Source organism: Sander lucioperca, chromosome 15 (genome assembly GCF_008315115.2).
Source record: "Sander lucioperca isolate FBNREF2018 chromosome 15, SLUC_FBN_1.2, whole genome shotgun sequence".
In the NCBI taxonomy this organism is placed as follows: Eukaryota; Metazoa; Chordata; class Actinopteri; order Perciformes; family Percidae; genus Sander; species Sander lucioperca.
Window position 1 is genome coordinate 19,174,274 of NC_050187.1, and position 22,327 is coordinate 19,196,600.

The following is a 22,327-nucleotide window of genomic DNA, read 5'->3' on the forward strand; positions in this document are numbered from 1 at the left end:
TCTACTATAGCCATCGATTGGTCATTCAGGAAGCACTCATTCACGATTCATTAATTATCTGGGTGTTCCTGATTCGTTTCTCACTCATGTGTAGGCTACATTTGTTATGATCTGCAAAGAACTATCCAAACCACAGCAGTTTATGTAAAAGATTGATACTTTCTATATTTCTCTTCCCCTCTCTCTGTGTTTGTACTTCAGTGTGTGCGTGCGTGCGTTCGTGCGCACGCGCGTGCCAGCCAGTGTGAGTGTGTCGACCGAGAAGTGCGCTTGGTTCACTCAGCTCCTGGATGCCGAAAGCGCACACAGAAACAGACACGGGGAATAGCAACTTACATGGCTCTCTTTTTTTATCTATGGCAAATCAATTGTGACTTGTTAACGGTAATAGCCATCATCCGTGAAGGCAAACAACTAAATCACAAATAGAATCGCCAACATATCAGTTTCCTACAGTTTCACATTCCGGCGCACACGGTGAAAATGAAGGCGAAAAACCGTGACCAAAGCCTGTCGGACTCCAGAGAGCTGGATGGATCCTATGACCAGCTAACGGGTGAGTAAACCGGCGTCTGAAACACCGGTGGATGCTGTATGGTTGCCTGCAGACAAAAGATTCAATATTTAAGCTGATATTCTGAAAGAGCCCGGTAACTTCAGGAGGCTTTGAATTATCACAACCTGTCCACCATTCATCTCATCACCAAACGAAAAATAACTGAATATGTTTTTACATATGTTTATTTGTAGGCTACTGCAAGTTTGTAAGTTTATATATTTTTTTGTACTTTAATTTCCAGCTTCCATGGTAACACCATCTTGCTGTTTTATTCACGTGGTTACTGTGTTACCCAACTAAAGTAGTGGAACGTTTATAGTTTTATTTCCTAAGGGAAAAAAGACGACTATTTTGAAAAAGAAAAGAAAATGCAAATATTGAATTTTTTAATGTCAGTGTTGCATGTCAGTGTGGTTGCATAATGTGGTGCGTAATGTTGGTGAATGATGGTTTTTGTCAACAATTTCAAGACAGCAGTGTGATTTTTGCTGGCCTGGCTCAGCTATGGGAGACCACCTTATTGTTGCTGGCTTGGCTGTTGATGCGGGGTTGATAACTCCTTTCTGAGCGATCTGATGCTCAAATTGTGGAGCAGATTCTTTGTTTTGGTGTGATATCACCTCTTCTCTCATATCACCTTTATCTGCCGAAGTCTTCCACGTGGAATAGCTCTGTCCTATAGCTATTGTGATTTTCTCTCTCTCTCTGTGGGGTGAGCGGGCTGATGACAGTACTTACACTTTACACACATCAGTTTTGTAGCGATAAAATTAAGCAGTTCACTGAGTGACAGCTGAGCATGCCTGCACATACCTGTGCGTTGTATGTGCTCCTTTGCGAGCAGAGCACTCTCTTGAGGTGTTTCCCCGTTACAACAGCCTCCCATTGTCACATTATAGCTCACAGCTCTCCCCTGCTTATGTGAGCACCGTTTGCCAGTTGCCAGGGCCAGCTGCCTAAATAAAATGCTTGCTTTATGCCTGAACACATCTCAGCCCTGCAGAGGGAACAATGTGCCTGTCCAGACAGCTGTGTGCCTCTGGCTCAACGGGGACACTATAATCTCATTTGCACAAGTCCACGCATTAGCAGCAAAGCAGCGTTTTGTCACACATGTAATGCATCCTAAATTAAGAAAATATTGCAAGGTGTCTCACTGATACCATGTTAGTGTGCATGCATCACAGACATGCATTATGTGGGTATTTTCTGCTGAGTTTATCTTTGAATATTTTTGTGTGTATCAAAGCATGTGTGTGGGTAGCCTATGCACATGTGGGTGCGTTTAAAAATCATCAGCAGGGTGGACCAAGTTATTCAGTGTAGTGGAGCAATTTACTCCTGGCATAGTTTTTAATGACTTTTTCAAAGCTTTGAATTGCATGGTTAATTCATCTTTGTAAGACGCTGCAACTCTAAAACATACTTAGCCCTGATGGTTGGCATGGTTATTAGGACTGGCTCTTGCCAATAAGAGTCACTGTAATGAAGATGTGATGCAGCTAAAGCTGTGGAGCTATAATGCTGATCTTGTATTTATGGCATTTTGTATTATTATAGGCACAGCTGACCGCAAAGTGGCCCAGTGTAAAGTGTGTGTGTGTGTGTGTGTGGCAGAGAGAGAACAGGTGATTCATGATGATGCATAATCCCCACTTAAATGGAAAAGTATACAGTGTGATGTGACTTGTGAGAATGGCTTCTTAAGTGTTTTTTTGTGTGGGGAGGACAGCTACAGGTGAGTCACTCTTCTTACTTAGAGAGAGAGAGAGAGAGAGAGAGAGAGAGAGAAAAGCTGACCTGTGTTGCTTAAAGGTAGTGTGGGTGGTCTCCAATCACCATTTTAACGAAATGTAACCCTCTAGAAATAACTCTCTCTCAGCCTTCTACATTGCACTGAAGTGTGCTCCACTGTGTGTGTGTGTGCATGTGTCGGAGTGTGTGGTAGCCTGGCATTCCCCATTGCGTTTAAGAGCACCGGCTGAGAGATGAGAGGTAATTATAGAAGCGTGCAATAATCTCCTCTTCCACCTCAAAAGCCACACTCAAGGGGAATCATATCATATCATATCACACACACACACACACACACACACACACACACACACACACACACACACACACACACACACACACACACTCATTAGGTAGCTTAGGTGAAATCTTTTTTACTTTACCCAACATATTCTCACACACACATGCAGCTCTTAATAAGCAATGTTAAATGCACTGGCATTCAGTGCCGTGCTAGGCTATAAGTTGGCCAAAAAAAGAGAGCCAAGATAGAGGGTAGAGGTGTTGAGGTGAAGGGTTTTAGCTGGTCTGGAAGCCACACGACACACATCCCAACCTACTGAACAATGCAGAGCCCCAATTGTGAAAATCATAATTTACAACTGCTTGACAACCCGATTCCAGGGCTGAGATTGCCTTCATAATTGAGCCTGTCAGAGGGAGTTTTGCCGGGAGTCACCTTCTCGGTATGACAGTTTTTGCTGCTGTTAGAATCGTAATGGCCACTGGCACTAATTAAAAGCCTTAATTTAGTGTATCATCTGATGTGCTGGGACATATGTGACACACGTCACCTCATGAGGGATTCTCTCTGGGTTCCTGGGCCCGGGTTCCTCCTGGAAGTGCCAAAATTGCTGATGTGAAATGACTGGATTCCTAAATGAAGGAATGCTTAGAGTGGTTCACTTAGGCTTATCTGTCACATTGGTTACATCATTGAGGGAAGGAAAGAATGAAGAAAGACAGGAAGGAAGGAAAAGTGCAAAGGAAGGACACAAGCAAAGTTAGATTGTAGACAGTATTACATTTGCCAGGCAAATCCCAGCTATGCTCTTTTGTAGTCTGGAGGCATTGTTTGCCCTATTATAGAAGCTCCTCCTGCCAATCATATTCTGCTAATGCACAATCCATCAGTATCGTCCTGTAACGATATGGGAGCTGCCACCTCAGACCTGAGTTCTTTCTGACATTCAAATTGGTGCCTCTTAACGTAAAGTGGATTGGATATTTACATGTAGAAATGAAGTTCAGTCTGTAATTGCCCATCCATTCTTTTCTGTCCTCTTCTTAATGTCCCCACTGCATTGCTAAATATTTTGACTGACAGTCCCCACTTAAGCTGCACTTTCTTTTTTTTCTTTAACTCTACGCACTCCTCCCCCTCACTCTTTCTCCACTCTCACAAATCAGATTACATAATATCATATATATTTCTGTCTCTAACAGTGTCTTCAGTGTCTCACTTTCTGTGTCCTAATTCATCCCGCCTCTCCTTCTATGCTCTTCCCTTTTGTTTGCTCCCTATACCATTGCCTCCGCTTCTTAGCTTTCCCATTACCATTCCTCAAACTAAACTGCCTCCCTGAACCCACTCCTGCTTCCCTCTTCTCCAATTATTTCAGGCCACAGTGGGACCAGTAGCTTAATGGGCCTGGAAGCCAGAGTCAATCCTAACGAGTTTTAATCTTTGACCGAATCTACGCAGGGGCTGTGCAATCGCTAATTAAAATAAGCCCTGCTCACCTTTCCCTTGGCCCCACCCCACTCCTTTCCCTCTCCTTCCCCCTTTCTCTGTAAACACATTCATTTATAAATGCATGCAAGGAGAAGAGGAGAGGAGGGCAGAGGATGAAGAACAAAGATTAGAAGACAGAAGAGTGGAGCAAAATTTGTCTGGAAAAAGTCGATGGACATCTGAGGATAACGGTAAATAAGGGGCAGCGGGGAACAAAAATTGAAAGGAACGTTTGATTCAATGTATTACAAACGTACAAGTTTTTACCCCTCAACATCAGTCTGATGCTTTTTCCTTGTCAGAGATATTTATCAACAAGCAACTGATTGATTGACTGACGGAAAGTGTCTCTGAGTGTGACAGAGCCCTGTTTCATTCGTTGTGTGTCTCTCTCGCTTCGCTGTACTGTCACTTACAACATCTGATCCGCATTAAAGGATGATTTTCTGCCGATTAGCTCAGCCATTATCCATTAGACTGATAGTACCTCATCAGTATGGGGAAGAGGAGAAACCAGCAGATAGCCAAACAACGTTACTGGCTTTTACAATGTAGGTCGCAACCCTGATTCGCTTTCTTTGTGCACTTTGCCTCATTTTGTATGTGAGTGTATACAAGAGAGAGTCCTTGGATGTCTCAGATTGAAGCTAGGGGACCAAACACAGTGTGGGTGTGCACTTGTTGTGTGTGTGTGTATGTGAAGCTGTAAACAAATGTGTAGAGGATGTCTGAAGAACATGCACGACTGCCATCGAAAGGATTTTTGGAGGAGTGTGCTGGTGTGTGCTGCCATCTTACTCATTTGCTGCGTACATATGATTTTAATAATGTTACTTTCCCCTTCCTTTTGTGTGTGTGTGTGTGTGTGTGTGTGTGTGTGTGTGTGTGTGTGAGAAAAGTACAGACATGCAAACGAGTAGACAATAAGTGACTGTAATTTAGTTGTGAACAGGCCCGCTGAGGACATTTACTCTATTTATTGAAGGTTCTTCAGTAACATCTTCAGTGTGATTGACAGCAGATGTTGAGGTGATTAGAGGAAGCCTGGGTTTGCACTTGTCAAAAGCAAAATCTCTCATGCACTTACACATCATACATACAGGCATAAACACACACAAGCAGGGTTTTGGCCTGAGGGATGACAGTGCAGGAGAACACTGCAGCTGGTCCTACAATTAATCAGTTAGCTCTGACAAAACTTTGGACAGTCTAGTCAATAACACACAGGCATGCACATTCCCACTAACACACACACACACACACACACATATTACAAACCGACATGCATCTACACATACATATGCACGTTCACATCTGTGAAACTGTCGTAAAAGAAAGCACAGTGGGCAAAGCCTGGTCAATATCTGTCCATTAGCCCACCAGTAAGGATAAACTCAACATCTCTCAATGCACACGGTGTCTTACTGATAGCCCAATCAAGCCAAGTTAAATGCAGAATTGCTGTTTCTGGTCAGTAGTGATGAAAAATTATATTGTTTCCATGCCATACAGGTCTTATCGGTCAGGAGAGACTAACCTGGACTGTAGACACTGAAACAACGTCTTGAAAGGGTCATTGAGGTAAAAGGTTACACATTATTCTGTTGTGATTTGAAGGAAAGTTTGAGGTTTAATGGTAAAATAACTTGTATCAGCTTTTACATTTCAAGGCAACCTCCAAATTTCCGCAAGAATATTACTTCTTGTGTGCTCCTTTATCAAAACAGATATTGACCAGGCTTTGCCCACTGTTTGCCTTGCTGATTTCTGCTGTAATTTGTGTGGAAAGGTCAAACTAAATTAGCAAAAATGATACAAGTACTGTAGACGACATCTTAGACGGAGAGAATCCAATTTGAATTTCCAATCAATATTAATAATTGATCTTGTCTCTTTGTATGGTGTTGTTGGTCAACATGATATGTTCAGCATAATTAGCTTGCTGAAAGGCCTAGCTGCCCTTGCTCTGGCCCCGAAGGGGCCGCCTTCATCATTGCTCCTCTTTCAGCCTGAGGCCAGGTTGTCAGAGGGGACACTTCGCGACAACTTGGTCTTTATTTCTCCCAGGACAGATGCTGAAATCAGCCAATTCCGCAACCAGTTAAATATGCAGTGTGACAAGGCAGAAGGAAACAGGACCAATTGCATTTTGGAGGCTACGATAGGGTTCAAGGTATTACAATTGTGTGAGAGAAGGTTATCGAGAAACGTTGAAATGCTGAGCTAAGTATTTTGTGTTCAGCCTCACGAAGCAGTGTCGTTGTGGCCTGTACTTCCTCTCAGGCAGGCATGCCAAACTACTTACTTCTAAAGACACAGCCTTTAGAAGTCCAGCAACATATTTGTGTACTTGAAAATCCATTTGCTTTAATCATCTCCATTGCACACTGCTCGCTCGGGGGGTTTGCTTGTTGGCCACAGGGCTTGAAAATCCTATTCCCCCCACGCTATCTCCCTCTGGCACTGGTAAACCTATTACTCACACAGCAACCTGACGTTACATAAGTGCTTCTCCGCAGCCACCTGGCACCAGAATTCCATAAGAGTTAATGGAGTCAACTAATCAACATGCATACACACAGACACAGACGCATACAAACTCACACATGGGCAGGTTTGATTGATTGGTGGAGTGACAGCCATGACAACAATGGGATCGGAACTGACCTGGAGCAGCGCCACAGCCACTGGACCCAAACGTAATGTTGTATATAGAGTGAAGAGAGGGAAAGCACTGAGAAAGAGAGAGGGATGTGACAAGGCCAAACAGTAAAGAAAGAGAGAGAGAGAAACAAGTGGAGGAAGTCTAATCATCAGATTGTACTCTGATACAATGTTATAAACAAATCTCCGCTGAGATGTGATTAAATCAATTATGGCAGATCCAGGCTCAGTTTTGCATAACACATTATTGACATATGTTGAGGTATGATGAATGGTAAGACAGCTTTCAGATCAGCTCCTTAACACAAACAGAATTTGATGTGTCAAGTTAATTGTACATTTAATTTGATTTGATTTTGGTAATTATTGGTACAAAGGGCGACATTATCTGACAAATACAAATTATTATACAGCTGCTGACATTGGATTGAGTCAGTGTATTTAAGCACCTGCTCATATTCAACATGTGGCATTTTGTTAGCAATGCTGCTGTGTTAGCTTAAAATGGCTGTTTTTGTGCCACTGAAAGAGCCTAACTTGAGTTTCCAGTCATGTAATTGTGCTTTTCATTTCACCACGGACAACGCTTGGTATGCTGGGCTTTAGCTCAATGATGTTACTTAACAAAGAAGCAGTTCCTTCACTACTGTTATCCAGAAAGATTTGACCTTGGCTTTGATTAGTAACATAAGCTAACAGGTTGTCAAGAGGCTAAACAGCTGCTTGTTTGTAACAATTCATGCTAGTTGCTTTTGCTTACTGCCAGTAATATAAAGACTCCAAAGGCAGCACAAAACAACTCATGTATTATATGAAAATGGACAACAGTGCTTGTTTAGCAACATAGTATTGTAGATGAGATTACCTATTGTAGCAGTCTATCTAAAAAAAATTAAAGCAGTCGTTGGAGCATGTTCCTACATTCCTCAGTTTGATATAATATTAATACAGACATCTCTAAAAAGCAAACCAAACAGGGATAGCCTACCTCATGTCAGCCAGTGTCTTTAATTTAAGTTGACTGCTATTTTGACATGCACATCCCATCCCATGACCAATTTTCTATCCTACAACTGTAACTCTAGACTCGAGAGCTGCACTAAAACCTACAACCAGAGTGGACAAATGAAATTATGAGAAGTTATGTAATAATTGTAATAATATTTTTTTATATAGCACCTTTTACAGACAGTCACAAAGTGCTCCACACAATAGACATTTGTTAAAATATAGTAAGATCCAAAACAGAAAATATACAAGCAAAAACAAATACAATACCAATGAAGATTAAAAGACTAAAAACCCCAAATTACAAACATGTGACAAAAGCGAGTTGAAACAAGTGTGTCTTCAGCTGCTTTCTAAAAGCATCAGCCGAGACTGCAGAACGTAAGATAATAGGAAGGGCATTCCACAGAGTCGGAGCTACCACTTCAAAGGAACGGTCACCTTTAGTTTTCAAACGAGTGCGAGGGACCACCAGTAGTCCCTGGTTAGAAGACCTGAGTGACCTGTTAGTAGTATATGGATGGAGCAGGTCAGAGATATAAACAGGTGCCTGACCATGCAATGCTTTATATGTAAGAACAAGAACTTATAATAGGATCCTGAACTTGATCGGAAGCCAATGTAACATGGATAAAACAGGAGTGATGTGCGACATCCTGCTGGACCTGGTCAACAGCCTTGCAGCAGAGTTGGGAAGCCAGGTGAAAACGGAGTTGCAATAATCAAGCTGGGATGATATAAAACTATGAATGATCATCTCAAGTTCACATTGCGAAACCACGGCTCATGACAATGTAAATAAAATCGGACCTAACACAGAGCCCTGCGGCACCCCACAAGAAAGGGCAGCAGTTTCAGAGAAATAGGGACCAAGTGACACAGAAAAACTTCTATCTGAAAGACAAGAGGAGAACCAGTCCAGGGCGCTCCCAGAGATACCAACCCAGTGTTACGCTTAGCGTTGCGCTAAGGTCCAGCAGCACCAAAACAGAACATTTACCCGCATCAGAAGACATTAAAGTGCCCATATTATGAAAAAATCACTTTTTCTGGGATTTGGGGTGTTATGTTGTGTCTCTGGTGCTTCCACACATACAAACTTTGAAAAAAATCCACCCATGCTGTTTAGAGTGAGATACAGTTTCTGAATGTGTCCTGCCTTCAGTCTCTGGGTGAGCTGTTCAAAATCGGCACGGCTTGTGACGTCACAAGCCGAAACGAGCAGGCTAACCGCAACCATTAGCGTTAGCATGCTAACGCTATGGCTAACGCTAGCATGCTAACGCTAGCATGCTAACGCTAGCATGCTAACGCTAGCATGCTACCTCGTTCTCAATAGCAAAGCACTGCTACAACACACAAGTGCACCATAATCTACAAAAGAACTACTTACATGTGCGCCCTCATTTAGAAGTCTCCCAGCTAATCCTGCCTTGTAACTGACCAAAGTTGTAGAAACAGCCTTTCTTTTACTGTCTATGGAGCTAGCTAGCTGACATGATCTACATCTGAGCTACTGAGCATGTGCAGTGCAATCAAAGATAGTACAGAAGAAGAAGAAGAAGAAGAAAAGAGGTCTCACTCTGTAGCTAAAACAGAGACCAGCTGAAAAGAGGATCTGCAGCAGTGAGAGAGAGCGGTGCAGTACAACAAAAATATGGTGTTTTTTGAAAATTAAACCATGTAAACCTATTCTGGTACAACCTTAAAATACAATTATGAACCTGAAAATGAGCATAATATGGCTGCTTTAAATCATTGGACACTCTAAAAAGAGCGGTTTCTGTAGCGTGTTTCTGACGGAAGCCAGATTGAAATTTGTCTAGAATGTTGTGAGTGGCCAAAACAGCAGAGAGCTGTTTGGCAACAACTTTTTCTAAAATTTTGGAAATAAAAGGCATCTTGGAGATAGGCCTATAGTTTCTGGGAGTTGATGGATCCAGATTGATTTTCTTTAATAGTGGCTGAACAACTGCATGTTTAAAATACAATGGGACACAACCAGTTTGCAGAGAGCAGTTGATTATAGAGAGCACACAAGTACTCACAGACCCAAGGACATTTTTAAATAAGGAAGTTGGTATAACATCTACCAGGGTCGAGGAAGATTTCATACTGCTCACCATGTCAATGAGTTCTTGCAGTGAAATAGGAGCAAAATGATTCAAAATTGATGGCTGAGTGGAATGAACAGAACATGCAGTAGCAGAAGAGATGATGCTATTCTTGACATCTCTGATCTTATTTTCAAAGAAAAATAGAAAGTCACTGCAGTTCTTATTTGAAAACACTGGCACTTCGGGAGGGGCAGGATTGACAATGTTGTTGACGGTGTCAAAAAGGATTTTGGGGTTATGCTTGCTGGAAGAAATAAGGTTAGAAAAGTAAGATGTCCTCGCTATATTCAGATAATAGTTCTTTGTGATGGATCCGGTGAACATGAAGCTTGGTGGTTTTCCACTGTCATTCAGCCCTCCGACATATACGTTGAAAACAGCGAGTGTAGTCATTTAACCATGGGGATGAGTTGACAAAGGGAACAAGTCGCATTTTACTTGGAGCCACTTTATCCAGAACTGATGAGCAATGTGTGTTAAAGGAGTGGACCAGACAATTAATGTCAGCATTAGAAGACAACACTGCACTTTGGTCAAAGGCTGCAGAAAACCTTTCAGCTGAGAAGCGATTTAAGATGCGAGAACAGCTTATACGTTTACTGGGCCATAAATCTAAATTAAAGGACAGGCTGAATAAAATGCAGTCATGGTCAGTAACATGCAGCTCCTCAGAGCAAATAGAGTCAAGATCAAGACCAAGTGTAAAAACAAGGTCCAAAGTATGACCCCTAACATGTGTGGGACCAGACACATGTTGGATAAAATTAAAAGACACAGTGACATTAAGAAAATCCACAGCAAAGGTGCAAGAAATGTCATCAACGTGAATATTAAAATCACCAACCATAACGACTTTTTCCAACCCAATAATGGAGGACAATAACTGAATTCAGAAATAAAAGGAACTGTTTGAACCAGGGGGCAGGTAAATTAAAACACAATAAAATGGATTTAAACTACCAACTTTGGTCACCTGTAGTTCAAATGAGGAAAAAAACCCAATTGTTACTGTCTGACTTTGAAAGCAGTTTTTATACACAACCACAAGCCCTCCACCCCGGCCCGAGGTCCTGGGAGTACTTGGTGGACAAGGTTCAATTAGAGTTCAGAATTCCATGTTTCTCTGTCAAGTCTCAGTCAGGAACAAGAAATCAAGGCATTTGTCAATAAATAAATCATTCAGGATAAAAGACTTGTTGGTGATGGAACGAGCATTTATCAGCGCCAACCTGAGAGGCACGGACCCACTGCTAGGCACAGCAGAAGCCCGGGCCAACGGGTGCAGATACCTGGACACTGATCTGCTGGTATGCTTCCCAGGGAGCGAAGACCTCACTGTTAAAATAGTCTGAATAGGAGAATAAAGCAGAGGACGTGTTATTGCTAATGGCTGGTAGTAGGGGGGGGGGGGGTTAACACTGTTTACAATGTCCTGAGAAAAAGTGGTGGTAGTAGTTAATATTTTCAACCGCAAGTGGGAGTTAGAAGGGCTCGTAGGGGAAGGAGAGTTTGACAGGTAGAGACGAGGTGACAGGGGGTAAGTGAGCACACCCGATAGACAGTCAGACTGGATATGAATTCCTAACTATGTATAAAAGGTTGTCGGTTAAAATACGTGAGCCAAGGCCATTGCGGTGTATGCCATCACCACGGAAGAAAGCTGGGCGTTTCCAGAAGAGGTTAAAATTGTCAATGAAAGCTATGTTACGGGCTGTACAGGCAGATTGAAGCCAGGTGTTGAGGCTAAGAGAATGGCTAAAACGGCCCACGCTGTGGAGAGGAGGCAGAGGACCGGAGATAAAGAACCGTTTTCCGTCGTAGGCAAGAGACTCTAAAAGCTCGCAGAAATCCTGTTTCAAAACTTCAGATGACTGACTGGAGATGTACACTCATATAGTTCATACACTCCACCTACTAACCTTCTTACAAAACTATTTTTGAATGTGTGGGATGCTTAGGACATTTTCTTTCATAACTTATGAACTTAACTTATACAATAAGTCTCTTTCACCTGACCCGCAATTTTAACTGTGGCCACCAAACCCGTCGCACAGTGCGGGGCCCTCCTCAGCGGCGGCCTGCTGGGGCCGGGTTGTCAGACTCCCTGACAGCTTGGTCTTATCTCTGCCCTGGAGAAAATAAAGTCAGTCCAATTCTCAACCAGCGCCAGGTATTTATTTTTTCCAAACATTTTGAGGAGTTTAAGGTAGACAGGTGGAGATGAAAACAAACAACTGGATAAACTTGAAGGGCGTGAGTTACTTTTGTATTTATGAAACACATAAAAGATAAAATGCTGACTGAAAAGGCTTTCTCTGTATTTGATGCAGCAGTGTAAATAATGTTTCTTTTATTTTTTTTTTATTGAGTCAAATATTATAGTACAGACAGTAACATAATTGAATCAGTGCTAATTTTTGTAGGAAAGTGAAAGTAAGATTACAATCATTAATCTGTGTAAATAATGTTAAATGTTAATATAAAAGCAATAATGAAAGGTATACAGAAGAAAGTCATAGAGCATCTGTCTGAAGGTTGTTGTTTCAGTCGCCGTCTCTTTTTTTCCAACCACAAGATGTTTGCTTCTAATGAGGGTGAATTAAGGAGACACGGTGTGCACGTTCTGATGCACACTCAGAGAAAGTCATTAAGGGGGTAGGCCTAACGATTATTAATGAGGCCAATAGAAAAAATCATGCACTGAAATATGGGCCTGTTGTTTCCTTCCTGTATGTTCATGACTGAGAGAGGCTCTGCTGGATTTTGGCATCAAAGGACACTTAATAATTGCGCTCCTGACTCACTGAGCAGGTTAAGCACAGTTTGGGGATTGAGCCAGTTAATTAAAGTTTCACTTTTATGTGCATTAATATGCCTGGAAGGTTCTCACAATGTGTTAACATTCCAATCATATTCTTATTTACTGTAGTGGATATCTGTATGTATGTGATATACTGTGTCAAGGCTGTGACAGTGAAATCCTAGACTGTCCTTCTACTTTGTAGAAATAATGGCATAACAGCTCACTCAGTATCCTGTAACATAAGTAGGAATCTCTTTTATCCATAAAAATGAATCAAGCTTATCAAATTAATCGTTGTGAACTGGAACCTCCAGTATTTGAAGCAAGTAGCTTGTGAAAAGTACATAAGTAGGCAGCACCTGTCATTTTAATGAGATATTCAGTGTTTCCCACAGATTGAGAATTTACTTGCGGTGGTGGGTGGTGCAGGATGTGATGGTGCGGCGTGTGATGGCTGGGTACAGTAATAAACTAATCAAACAGGTTTATGAACTATTTATTGAAAACAATGATTACAACATTAACAGATAATTTAGAAAGAAAAAAACTATTTACATATTAAACAAATCAGGCTAAAAGATGATATAGATGAAGTGTAGCCTTTGGTGTGCTTTGTCAATTAAATATGGTTGGTTTGTCAAATGTTATGGTTCAGCAGATCAAATACCTGATTACCCGGCTCTAAATGTTATGTATTAACAACTTAACCTTAAAACCATACTGTAATCCATACAGACAGTTATGTTATTATAAATCTCTACACTGTCTCCTCCTAACTTCTGTTAAATCATATAAGACTAAGGCTATGTAAAGTTAATTATTGTTTATTTTGTTTGTTATGGATCATTGTTCGTTTTTAATAAACACGCTGTTTTGTACTATACATGTCTGTGTTGCATTTATTAAGGTCTTATCGCAACAGATTTCTGTCATTTAAAGAACTCTGAATTGTAGTTTAAAACCTTTATAGCCAATTTAATAAAATGACAAGTTTTATTTGCTTGAGTCCAAAAATACAGTTAATTAATACGGGCATGGAGAACAACTGAAGGCTTAGTTAGCAACGATTGGCTTCGGTTAGCAGTTAGCTCCGATCAGCTCCAGTTAACTCCATTATAAAGACATGGAGTGGAGCAGACTGCCACGGAGAGGGGTAACAACCAGACTCTGATAAATGACGGTCAGGGAGCTTTCACAGAGGTGTGGCTGTGGCGAGTCTACGCTGCATTATTACAGTCCCACAGCAAGACCAGCAGCAGCATGCTACTACTAACGATAGCCTCTGAGTGAAGCATTGGAGCTGTGTGTCATGCAGGCGGAGCACATCTTCAAGAAGGGGAGGGGCTGGAGTCTGATGGTCTGTGTGTGTTGTAAAAAATACATTGTTGATTGGATGATTGATTTTATCTACCTTTTTAATTTACCTGGGCGGGGTTGCCAAGTATAACCTAATGTATGTATGGGAAACACTGATATATATTTAATCAACACGTCATATCCACTTGAACACATTGTCATCAATATTAACAAGGTTTAAAATTACCCATTTTTCAAATTTGGATATCGTTTCAAAATCGGAAATCAAATGAACAAAAAAGTACACAGGCTGTACAAAAGGCCGTCAATCAGGAGTGATTGTTGTGAGTACGTGTCGGAGAATAGCGCGGAAACGCACCTCACACTGCGCGCACCACCCGGAGAAAAAAGTGAGAGAAAGAAAAAGGAGAGGTCGCAGTTCGGACGATGACTACCCGGTTGAGATTGTGTGTGTGTGTGTGTGTGTGTGTGTGTGTGTGTCCTCGAGATCTGACAACACACAAACACACGTAGCAGAGCTACCCACACCCATGTTTGTACTGTTGCTTAATTAAATAAAACATCAGAAGAGAGAAGTTGTCTACGTCCGTGTTTTAAACAGACACACCTGGGGCGAAGTTGGAAACCAGAATCAGCTTTAAATACAGTCCTAATCTAGTCCTCACTAACATGGGCCCAATTATAGTATCTACATGAAAACTTCACTGTTGTTGCATGAAATGTGGTTTGTGTTTAGCCTACATCATCAGTTTCTATCATGTGAAATAAGAGGATAAGCCAGCCTGGTGGCCAAGCTGTAGACAGATGCTCAACAGTGTGCTCCCCAGCAGTCAGCTCCCCCTGCTGTTCATAAGGTGCCTCTGCACCCCTTTCGTTTCAGACCCTCCCACCAGCCTTTGGGCCACGCCTCCTCATTTACATTGACATGTGTCAAGTCCAAATGAAAAGCCAATGTTAAATGTAAATTCAAAAGCCAAATATTAAATCCAAATGAAAATCCAATGTTAAATTGAAATCGAAAAGCCAAATATTAAATCCAAATTAAAAGCCAATGTTAAATTGAAATTCAAAAGCCAAATATTAAATCCAAATTAAAAGCCAATGTTAAATTGAAATTCAAAAGCCAAATATTAAATCCAAATTAAAAGCCAATGTTAAATTTAAATTCAAAAGCCAAATATTAAATCCAAATGGAAAAGCCAATGTTAAATTTAAATTCAAAAGCCAAATATTAAATCCAAATGGAAAAGCCAAATGGAAAATTAAAAAAAAATAATAATATTTTTAATTTGATCAATGGAAAATTTAAAAAAATAATAATATTTTTAATTTGATCTCGCTTCGTTTTCTCTTTGGACTTTCAATTTCTCTTTGGACTTTCAATTTGAATTATGAATAAATATTTCCTCCATACCTTGTGGAGTTCTGGACCATTCCTGAAAATGCCAACCCCCCACCATGTATGGTTTAGGCTGTAGTCAGAGTTTTAGGCGGAGAAGAAAAATAATGTATGATGATTGATCAATCGCTTTATCTCTCCTCACTCTTTTTTTGTTATTATTAAAGAGTAATATATAAAACATTAAGCAGCAGATCATATCAGCTGTAGCTATAATTCTATAAGTAACTTGCCAAAAGGCCAAAATTATCCTTGGCTATAAGGTATCTTTGCTGGTATCTGTATTCAGCCAAATATTGTTTGGGTCAGGGTTACCATAAGATGCTTCTTTCTGAGAGCAGACTGTGTGTTTTGCAGTTAAACGAAACAGACAGATGACTCTTCTCTGATTGGGGCGTTTCATTTTCACTTGTGTCTGTGTAGTACAGTACTATCTCATTGATATTCCTGAGTAGATCTTGACATTAGGGAGTCATTACAGTTTGACAAGCGGGAGGCAGAGGCTTATTGCAGGTTCTTCTCAGCTCTTCTCTCACCTTCACTTTTCACCCTCCTTAGTTTTCCTCCTCTACATGCTTTTATGAATGATAGGCAGTGTCAGTGATGATGTTTTCCTACTTGACCCTCTCTTCTCTTCTCCTCTCTTCTCCTCTTCTCGTTGGAGGTGGAAAAGGTCATTAAAGTGAATGTAAAATTAATAGTTTCAGCCCCAGCTCTCATGCCTGGGTGGACACAAGTCGTGAGTGCACTGGGCACAGTAATGGAAAATAATGTGTGTGTGTGTGTGTGTGTGTGTGTATATATATATATATATATATATATATATATATATATATATATATTGTTTGTCACTAAGGGAGATTTATTCATATTAGCCCTTCAGCTCAGTGCGGGCGGCAGGGTGAACTCAGATTAAGGTAGTACAGTTAAAGAAGCGAAACACGTCTTTCTGCCTGTCAGATGTTATCTGCAAGAGATGAGTCAGTCTTAAAGAACATAAAGTATATACAGTATAGACAGGCCATCTGGGATATTTCCTCAGTGAATAATTTCTAATGTAACAATCCGCCCTTTATTATCATTTCAAACTTATGAATTTTTAACATTTTAGTCTGGTAATAGTGGAGAGGGCCAATGTGAGAAATCTGCTAAAACAATCACAGACAAACAAATCTTTGAGATTACATGTTAATATAATGATACACATGCATATGTTCTAGGGCTGTACCGAATACCATTTTTTGAGCTTCGAAGCTGTGAACAGTGAATATTCGAAGCTTCGGCGGCAGAGGCAGGGGAAACCAACATTTCCGACCGAACCTGAAGGCAGCTTTATTTCATATAAAAAGAGAGAAAAAAAAGAGATGAAGCGAGAGATGAAGCAACTGCTTTGTTGTTGTAGGACACAGTCATCCTGGGCAGTTCAGTGCTTGTGTTTCGTTTTTTACCTTCATAGTGTTTAAAACTTTTTTGTAGCAGCGATCGCCAGTGATGTTTCCTGTTAACCTCATGGGATTCGCACGCACGATACGGACGGACGAGTCTGACAGCCGGTTAACAATACATGATTGTCCAAAAGTTGAATCGGACTTAACTTCACAACTATCAAATCGCCTGAAAACGACACCAGGCTGCTAAAGTATAACCATACAGACCTCTCCACACATCAGACTGCTTGCTTGTAGCGGACATTTAGCTAGCAACTTAATCCCTACAAAACACCACAGTGACTTTCAGCCTGCATGCACCTTAAAAGAAATTGGAAATCGAATACCTACCCATCGAACGATTATTTGAATATTCGGATCCAGCCCTATATGTCTACTAATCAGGTTAGTCTTTTGTTCAACCTGTGACAATGATTGTCATGTTTGCTGAATAACCTCATCTGAGTTCAAAATCAGAATCAGAAGATTTATTGTCATTGTACAAAATGAACAACGAAAGTTTTAGCAGCAGTTCACACAGTATTATAAATCTAAAAGACAAGAAATAAATAGTAGAACAACAAATTAGAACTAAATATACACACAAAATGTATATACACACAGAATTAGAAATAAATATATACACAAAAATAGAAAGAAATATACACACTGAAAGTACTAGTTATTGCACATGGTCCGTATGTGAAGGTGTGAATGTGTGCGTGCGTGCGGGGGGTGCTAGTAAGTGTGTGTGTTCAGTGTGGTGATGGCTTGTGGAAAGAAGCTGTTCCTGAGTCTGTTTGTCCTGGTCCTTACTGACCTGTAGTGCCTGCCAGAGGGCAGCAGGTCAAACAGGGGGTAGGCAGGATGGTGATCATGTCTTTGATGATTGAGCAGGAGCTTTCATGTGCAGCACATTAATGTGAATAACTTTGAATATTACAGCACATTGAGAAACATTGGCTTATTCAATATGCCCCTTTTGAATGTGTGTTTAATTTTCAATTCCTGGCCATATGCTAAAAACATCTTTGAGCTTAGTGTGAAGCAGATCAAAGATTCATGGTTTATGAGAGACCAAGAAAGAGTAGAAGACGATAGAAGTCATCTCTAGAGGCCCTCTCAGATGTCCCTCTCTGTGATAGTGATTGCGGTATAAAACTGAAAACAGAGACTAAGTCTCAGATCCTTTTTTTCTGTGAACCTCTCCTATTTCTATCAAAGACTTCCAGAAAAAAAAAAAACATCTAACATGCAGTTAAATGTGATCAGAGCAAGCAGCCAGACAAAAACACACACATCCACACAAACACACATAGACTGCAGGCAACAGCAATGTAATAAGCTCATATACGACCCTGTAGGTCAATTGTTTGACGAAAATGAAATAACTTCAAACTTGGCAGGCACCAAACTCATCAGGTCTTGTATCTCCTGTTTCTTTATTATTTAACATACTTTCCAGGCTGTTAAGCCAAATCAAAGTTTTATGGACTAATGCAGCATCCTTTTAGAGAGTAGGTTCCATCTGTCAGTCAAGTGACACACACACACACACACACACACACACACACACACACACACACACACACACACAGAGGTGAGACTGATGCCTGATGATCTGTTGATTCAGAACTATAATGCCACAGCTGCTCTCTGTCAGCACCTCCAAGCAGCTAGAAAAGAACCTCTGTCTCCTGCCTCTTAGTCTGGTTTTATGTCAGCATAATGCCTATGGGAAATGTGTTTACCTCTTTCATTTTGTCCTTGGATAAAATGCAGTATTATTAAGGCTTGACAGAGTGGATGGGGTTGGTTATTGCATGAAATTGTACAGGTGTCCATGAACAAGTCGTTCTGTGTCTTTTTTTATGGAACACAACATCCAAAAAATAGCAGTATAATCCTGTCTAGTCTACTAACTTGCAGCTACATGACTCAATGACGGAAGATTCACTTCCTTATACTATGTCGGAAAGCTAATGATAATGTCATGTTGTTGAAACATTTCAGCATGTCAACCTCTGCTGATATGCTTACTGCTGAGTTATTAACATGGGTACAGGACACTGGGAATACATCATTTTATTATTAGTATTGTCAGTTGTTTTCTTCTATTCTTCCTTCTCCCACACAACAGGTATTGTATATCTGTTGGTTTTGGGGATTTGGAGACAACTAGATAATGTGTCATTATGAACCTCCGCCATTGGTAAAGTGGGTCACAATGTACTTGGGCAGCTGCTAATATACAGCACGGTGTACGCTCAGTTCTGGATGTGTCTTACTCCCAACCTTGGTCCCTCTACTTTGGTCCTTGGAGGAATGTTTTCTGTAAAATCTTTATGGCGAGCTTACATTAGATATAAATGACATTGATGTATGCATCCAATTTTAGTCTAAGGAAAGACTGCATGTGTTATATGTTTGAGAGTTTTGTGTGTTTGTGCCCCTGAGTTACAAACACATACTGTGCTCGATCTGTAACACAGGGAAACTGTGCTCCTTCCTGTTCCTCGGTTCTCCATCTCCTGCTTTCTTTTGTGTTTTAAGGGAGACAGTGACAGAGGGAAACACACATCAAGGAAAGCCTGCGACAGATTGTGTGTGTGTGTGTGTGTGTGTGTGTGGGGGGGTATGCCTTCAACAGAGACAGAGAAACACAGACAGGTGTGTTTCTCTTTCGCAAGTCTGCTTCGCCTACATTGCTGTGCCTTCACAGAGATGAATTGGTCCCTTTATGTCTCCGTTTTTTACAACCTTCTGTGCTGCTCTTCACTTAACTTTGAGTTAGACAGGCGGTCTTAAGATAGAATGGAACAATGAGGACTGTGCTGCTGCTCTGCTCTAATAAGCAATAATTGGTACTTTGTGGTTTTTTAAAAGCTCAAACTTTGATATAAGAAGAGCTGAACAAAGGCTGCTGATGGGCCCCGCTCCCAATGCTCATTATTGAATATGCATGATGCTGTTCTTTCTCTAAAGTGCATATTAACATCAGTAACCATGTAAAAGTATAGTCTTAATATTGTGTTGTAGTACAATTCAGTATTATATGAAGCTGGTATTAAAACCCTTGCCAATTCAGCTGGAAGAGCGTTAGGGTCTGTTGTTAACAAACTTAAAGTATGTAAAGACCTTGGGTACTCTACTTATTCACAACTTTATGATGCATGCGTTTCCCCCATATTAATACAGCAAATGTGTCTTGCATTGCAGTATCAACTGTTCTTTCTGTAATAAATACAAGAGAAAAATCGGGTAGTTAGCATGATGGTCACCACGGTTGACCAGACAAAAGAAATTACGTATTATGGTGAAGCAGTGTTTGGAAAGTGCATAAACACCTCAGCATTGAAAGGCAGGATCTCATAAGTTGGCACTTTAAGTGTGTATGTGTGTGTGTGTGTGTGCGTCTATTATTTTCTGTGCGTCTATTATTTTCTGTATCTCTCAGGAAATATTAGTTCTATCCAAACACACATGCACCCAAGCCAATACACTCTAATCTCAACCAAACATGCACACACATTCACACATACAACACTGTGCGTAACATTTGATGCAAAAATGAGGAGAAATGACAGCAGAGAGGGACTTAAGGGAATAAGTGTCATACTTCAGACAGCGAGTACAGACTGTAAAAAAGAATGTTCTCTTGTAGGGAATGACTCTCTTCCACATATAAAGTATACATAAAGTGTATATATATATAGTAAGCGTATACAGAGGTTGTATTAATTAAGTTATTCATAAAAATGCAAAGCCTATGTGAGACACTATAGTCACACTATAACTATAACAATGTGATAGTTAACAAGTACAGAGCATGGATATGTGTGATCAGGGCTCCAGACTAACTTTTTTCACTAGGAGCACAGTGGCCCCCAACTGAAAATTTTAGGGGCGCAACCAGAAAATTTAGGGGCACACACCGTAAATCAACATGCTAACCAAATTTTCACATTTCTACTAATTTCAACTGTATTACTAATAAATACTTTGATAATAGATGCAGAAATTACAATGTGCTGTTTCAAATTCAGTGTCACTTTTGAAGATGCAACATAGAAGGTTAACTGACAGCAACATCGTTGTCATGAAAAAAAAAATTATATATATATATATATATATATATACCAGCTCTAGTCTACAATTACAATGAATTCAACTTAAAATTAAACATGCATTGTTTAGGCTACTACTGAACCAATATCGGTACCAATACCTGAAATTCGGTTCCGTTACTCAACGGTACCTTTATTTTGGTACTTTCCCTCTATAATTACAAAACAATTATTTCAGTTGTAAAACATATTGTCAAACCTATTTATCCTATGTACTGAGAACATTGTTATTTTATTAGATTATGTTACACTCTAAAGAAATTAAACAAAAATAAAAATAAAACCCCTCCCTCTCTCCTCCTGAACCCATCCCTACAACCTATTAAATGGAATATATTCATTTCTTACTCACTGTAACTTTTATTCTTGTATTTGTATATTCTTTTTTAGCCTGTTTTATTTTCATGACCATTTAACTGCTCTGTAATGTTTCATGTAAAGCACATTGAATTGCCTTGTTGCTGAAAGCTGCTGTAGAAATAAAGTTGCCTTGCCTTACAACCTCAGCCTGTCAGTCATTCACCAGGACACAGAACCACTGTTGTGCCTGCTTAGGAAGTGTAACATCAACAGCACCGCGACCGCTTTTGGCTCTCCATTAATATCATATCGCAGCAAATGCTGTCTGCATGAAGTTTTGAAAAACTGTAACCATACTTTAAACCACTTTATCGGCATCTCCGTGACTCACTGTGACTTCAACAAAACTGCAGAGCCGACGTAGTTTGCACCGTCCGCAGCTATGCGTGTGCGTGCGAGTGTGTGTGTTTGTGTCAGAGCTCTGCTCTCTGTCAATTTTCAGAGAGGACAGATAAGCTTGAGCTTACGCGCTCTCAGGTACCGAAATTTCGATGTTTAAATGATGACAAAATATAGAAAGATGCTGGGCAGTGCTCTCTCTTGGCACAAAAATAAAATGATGTATATTTGAGGATCCTCTGTAATGCTGATGACACCTTTTGTCTCATTTGTTAGTCAAAGTTCCGTCTTGGCTCGGTAGGAAATCCTTCTCCCCTCTCCTCTAACATGCCTCTCTTCTTTGCTGAATTTGTGACCTGCATTGTGGCAGTGATGACAGGAAAGCTTTAACAATAATCCCCTCGCCCCTGTTCTCCTCCTCACCTCCTTTATCAGCCTCTCGCTCTCAGCCGGCACAACAAAGACTGTTTTCTGTCACAAGAAGACAGCCACTGTGTCAGTGTCAAAGTATAGGTTTCCACTCAACTTACTCAAGTGAGAGCACTTTCAAATTGTATTATGGATGGAAGTGATACGCTATGGTGCAGTCAGATATACTGAGTTGTACACACATAAACACAGAACACATTTTTTGCAGGCAATTTGTAGCATAACTGTTGAAAGATTCCTTAATACCAT

The 22,327-nt window shown here is 40.5% G+C and overlaps 1 protein-coding gene across 2 annotated transcripts in view; it reads left to right on the top strand.

Annotated features, from left to right (window-relative positions):
• The first annotated feature begins 257 nt into the window (after positions 1–257).
• LOC116053759 (Kv channel-interacting protein 2) overlaps positions 258–22,327 on the top strand; it is a 98,239-nt gene continuing 76,169 nt past the window's right edge. Inside the window, exon 1 of one of the 2 annotated variants that reach the window (XM_031304920.2) lies at positions 258–556. In XM_031304920.2, the coding sequence (XP_031160780.1) occupies positions 484–556 (73 nt within the window). In that variant the 5' untranslated portion in view covers positions 258–483. The remainder of the gene's footprint in view (positions 557–22,327) is intronic. The other variant, XM_031304934.2, reaches the window with a different exon arrangement.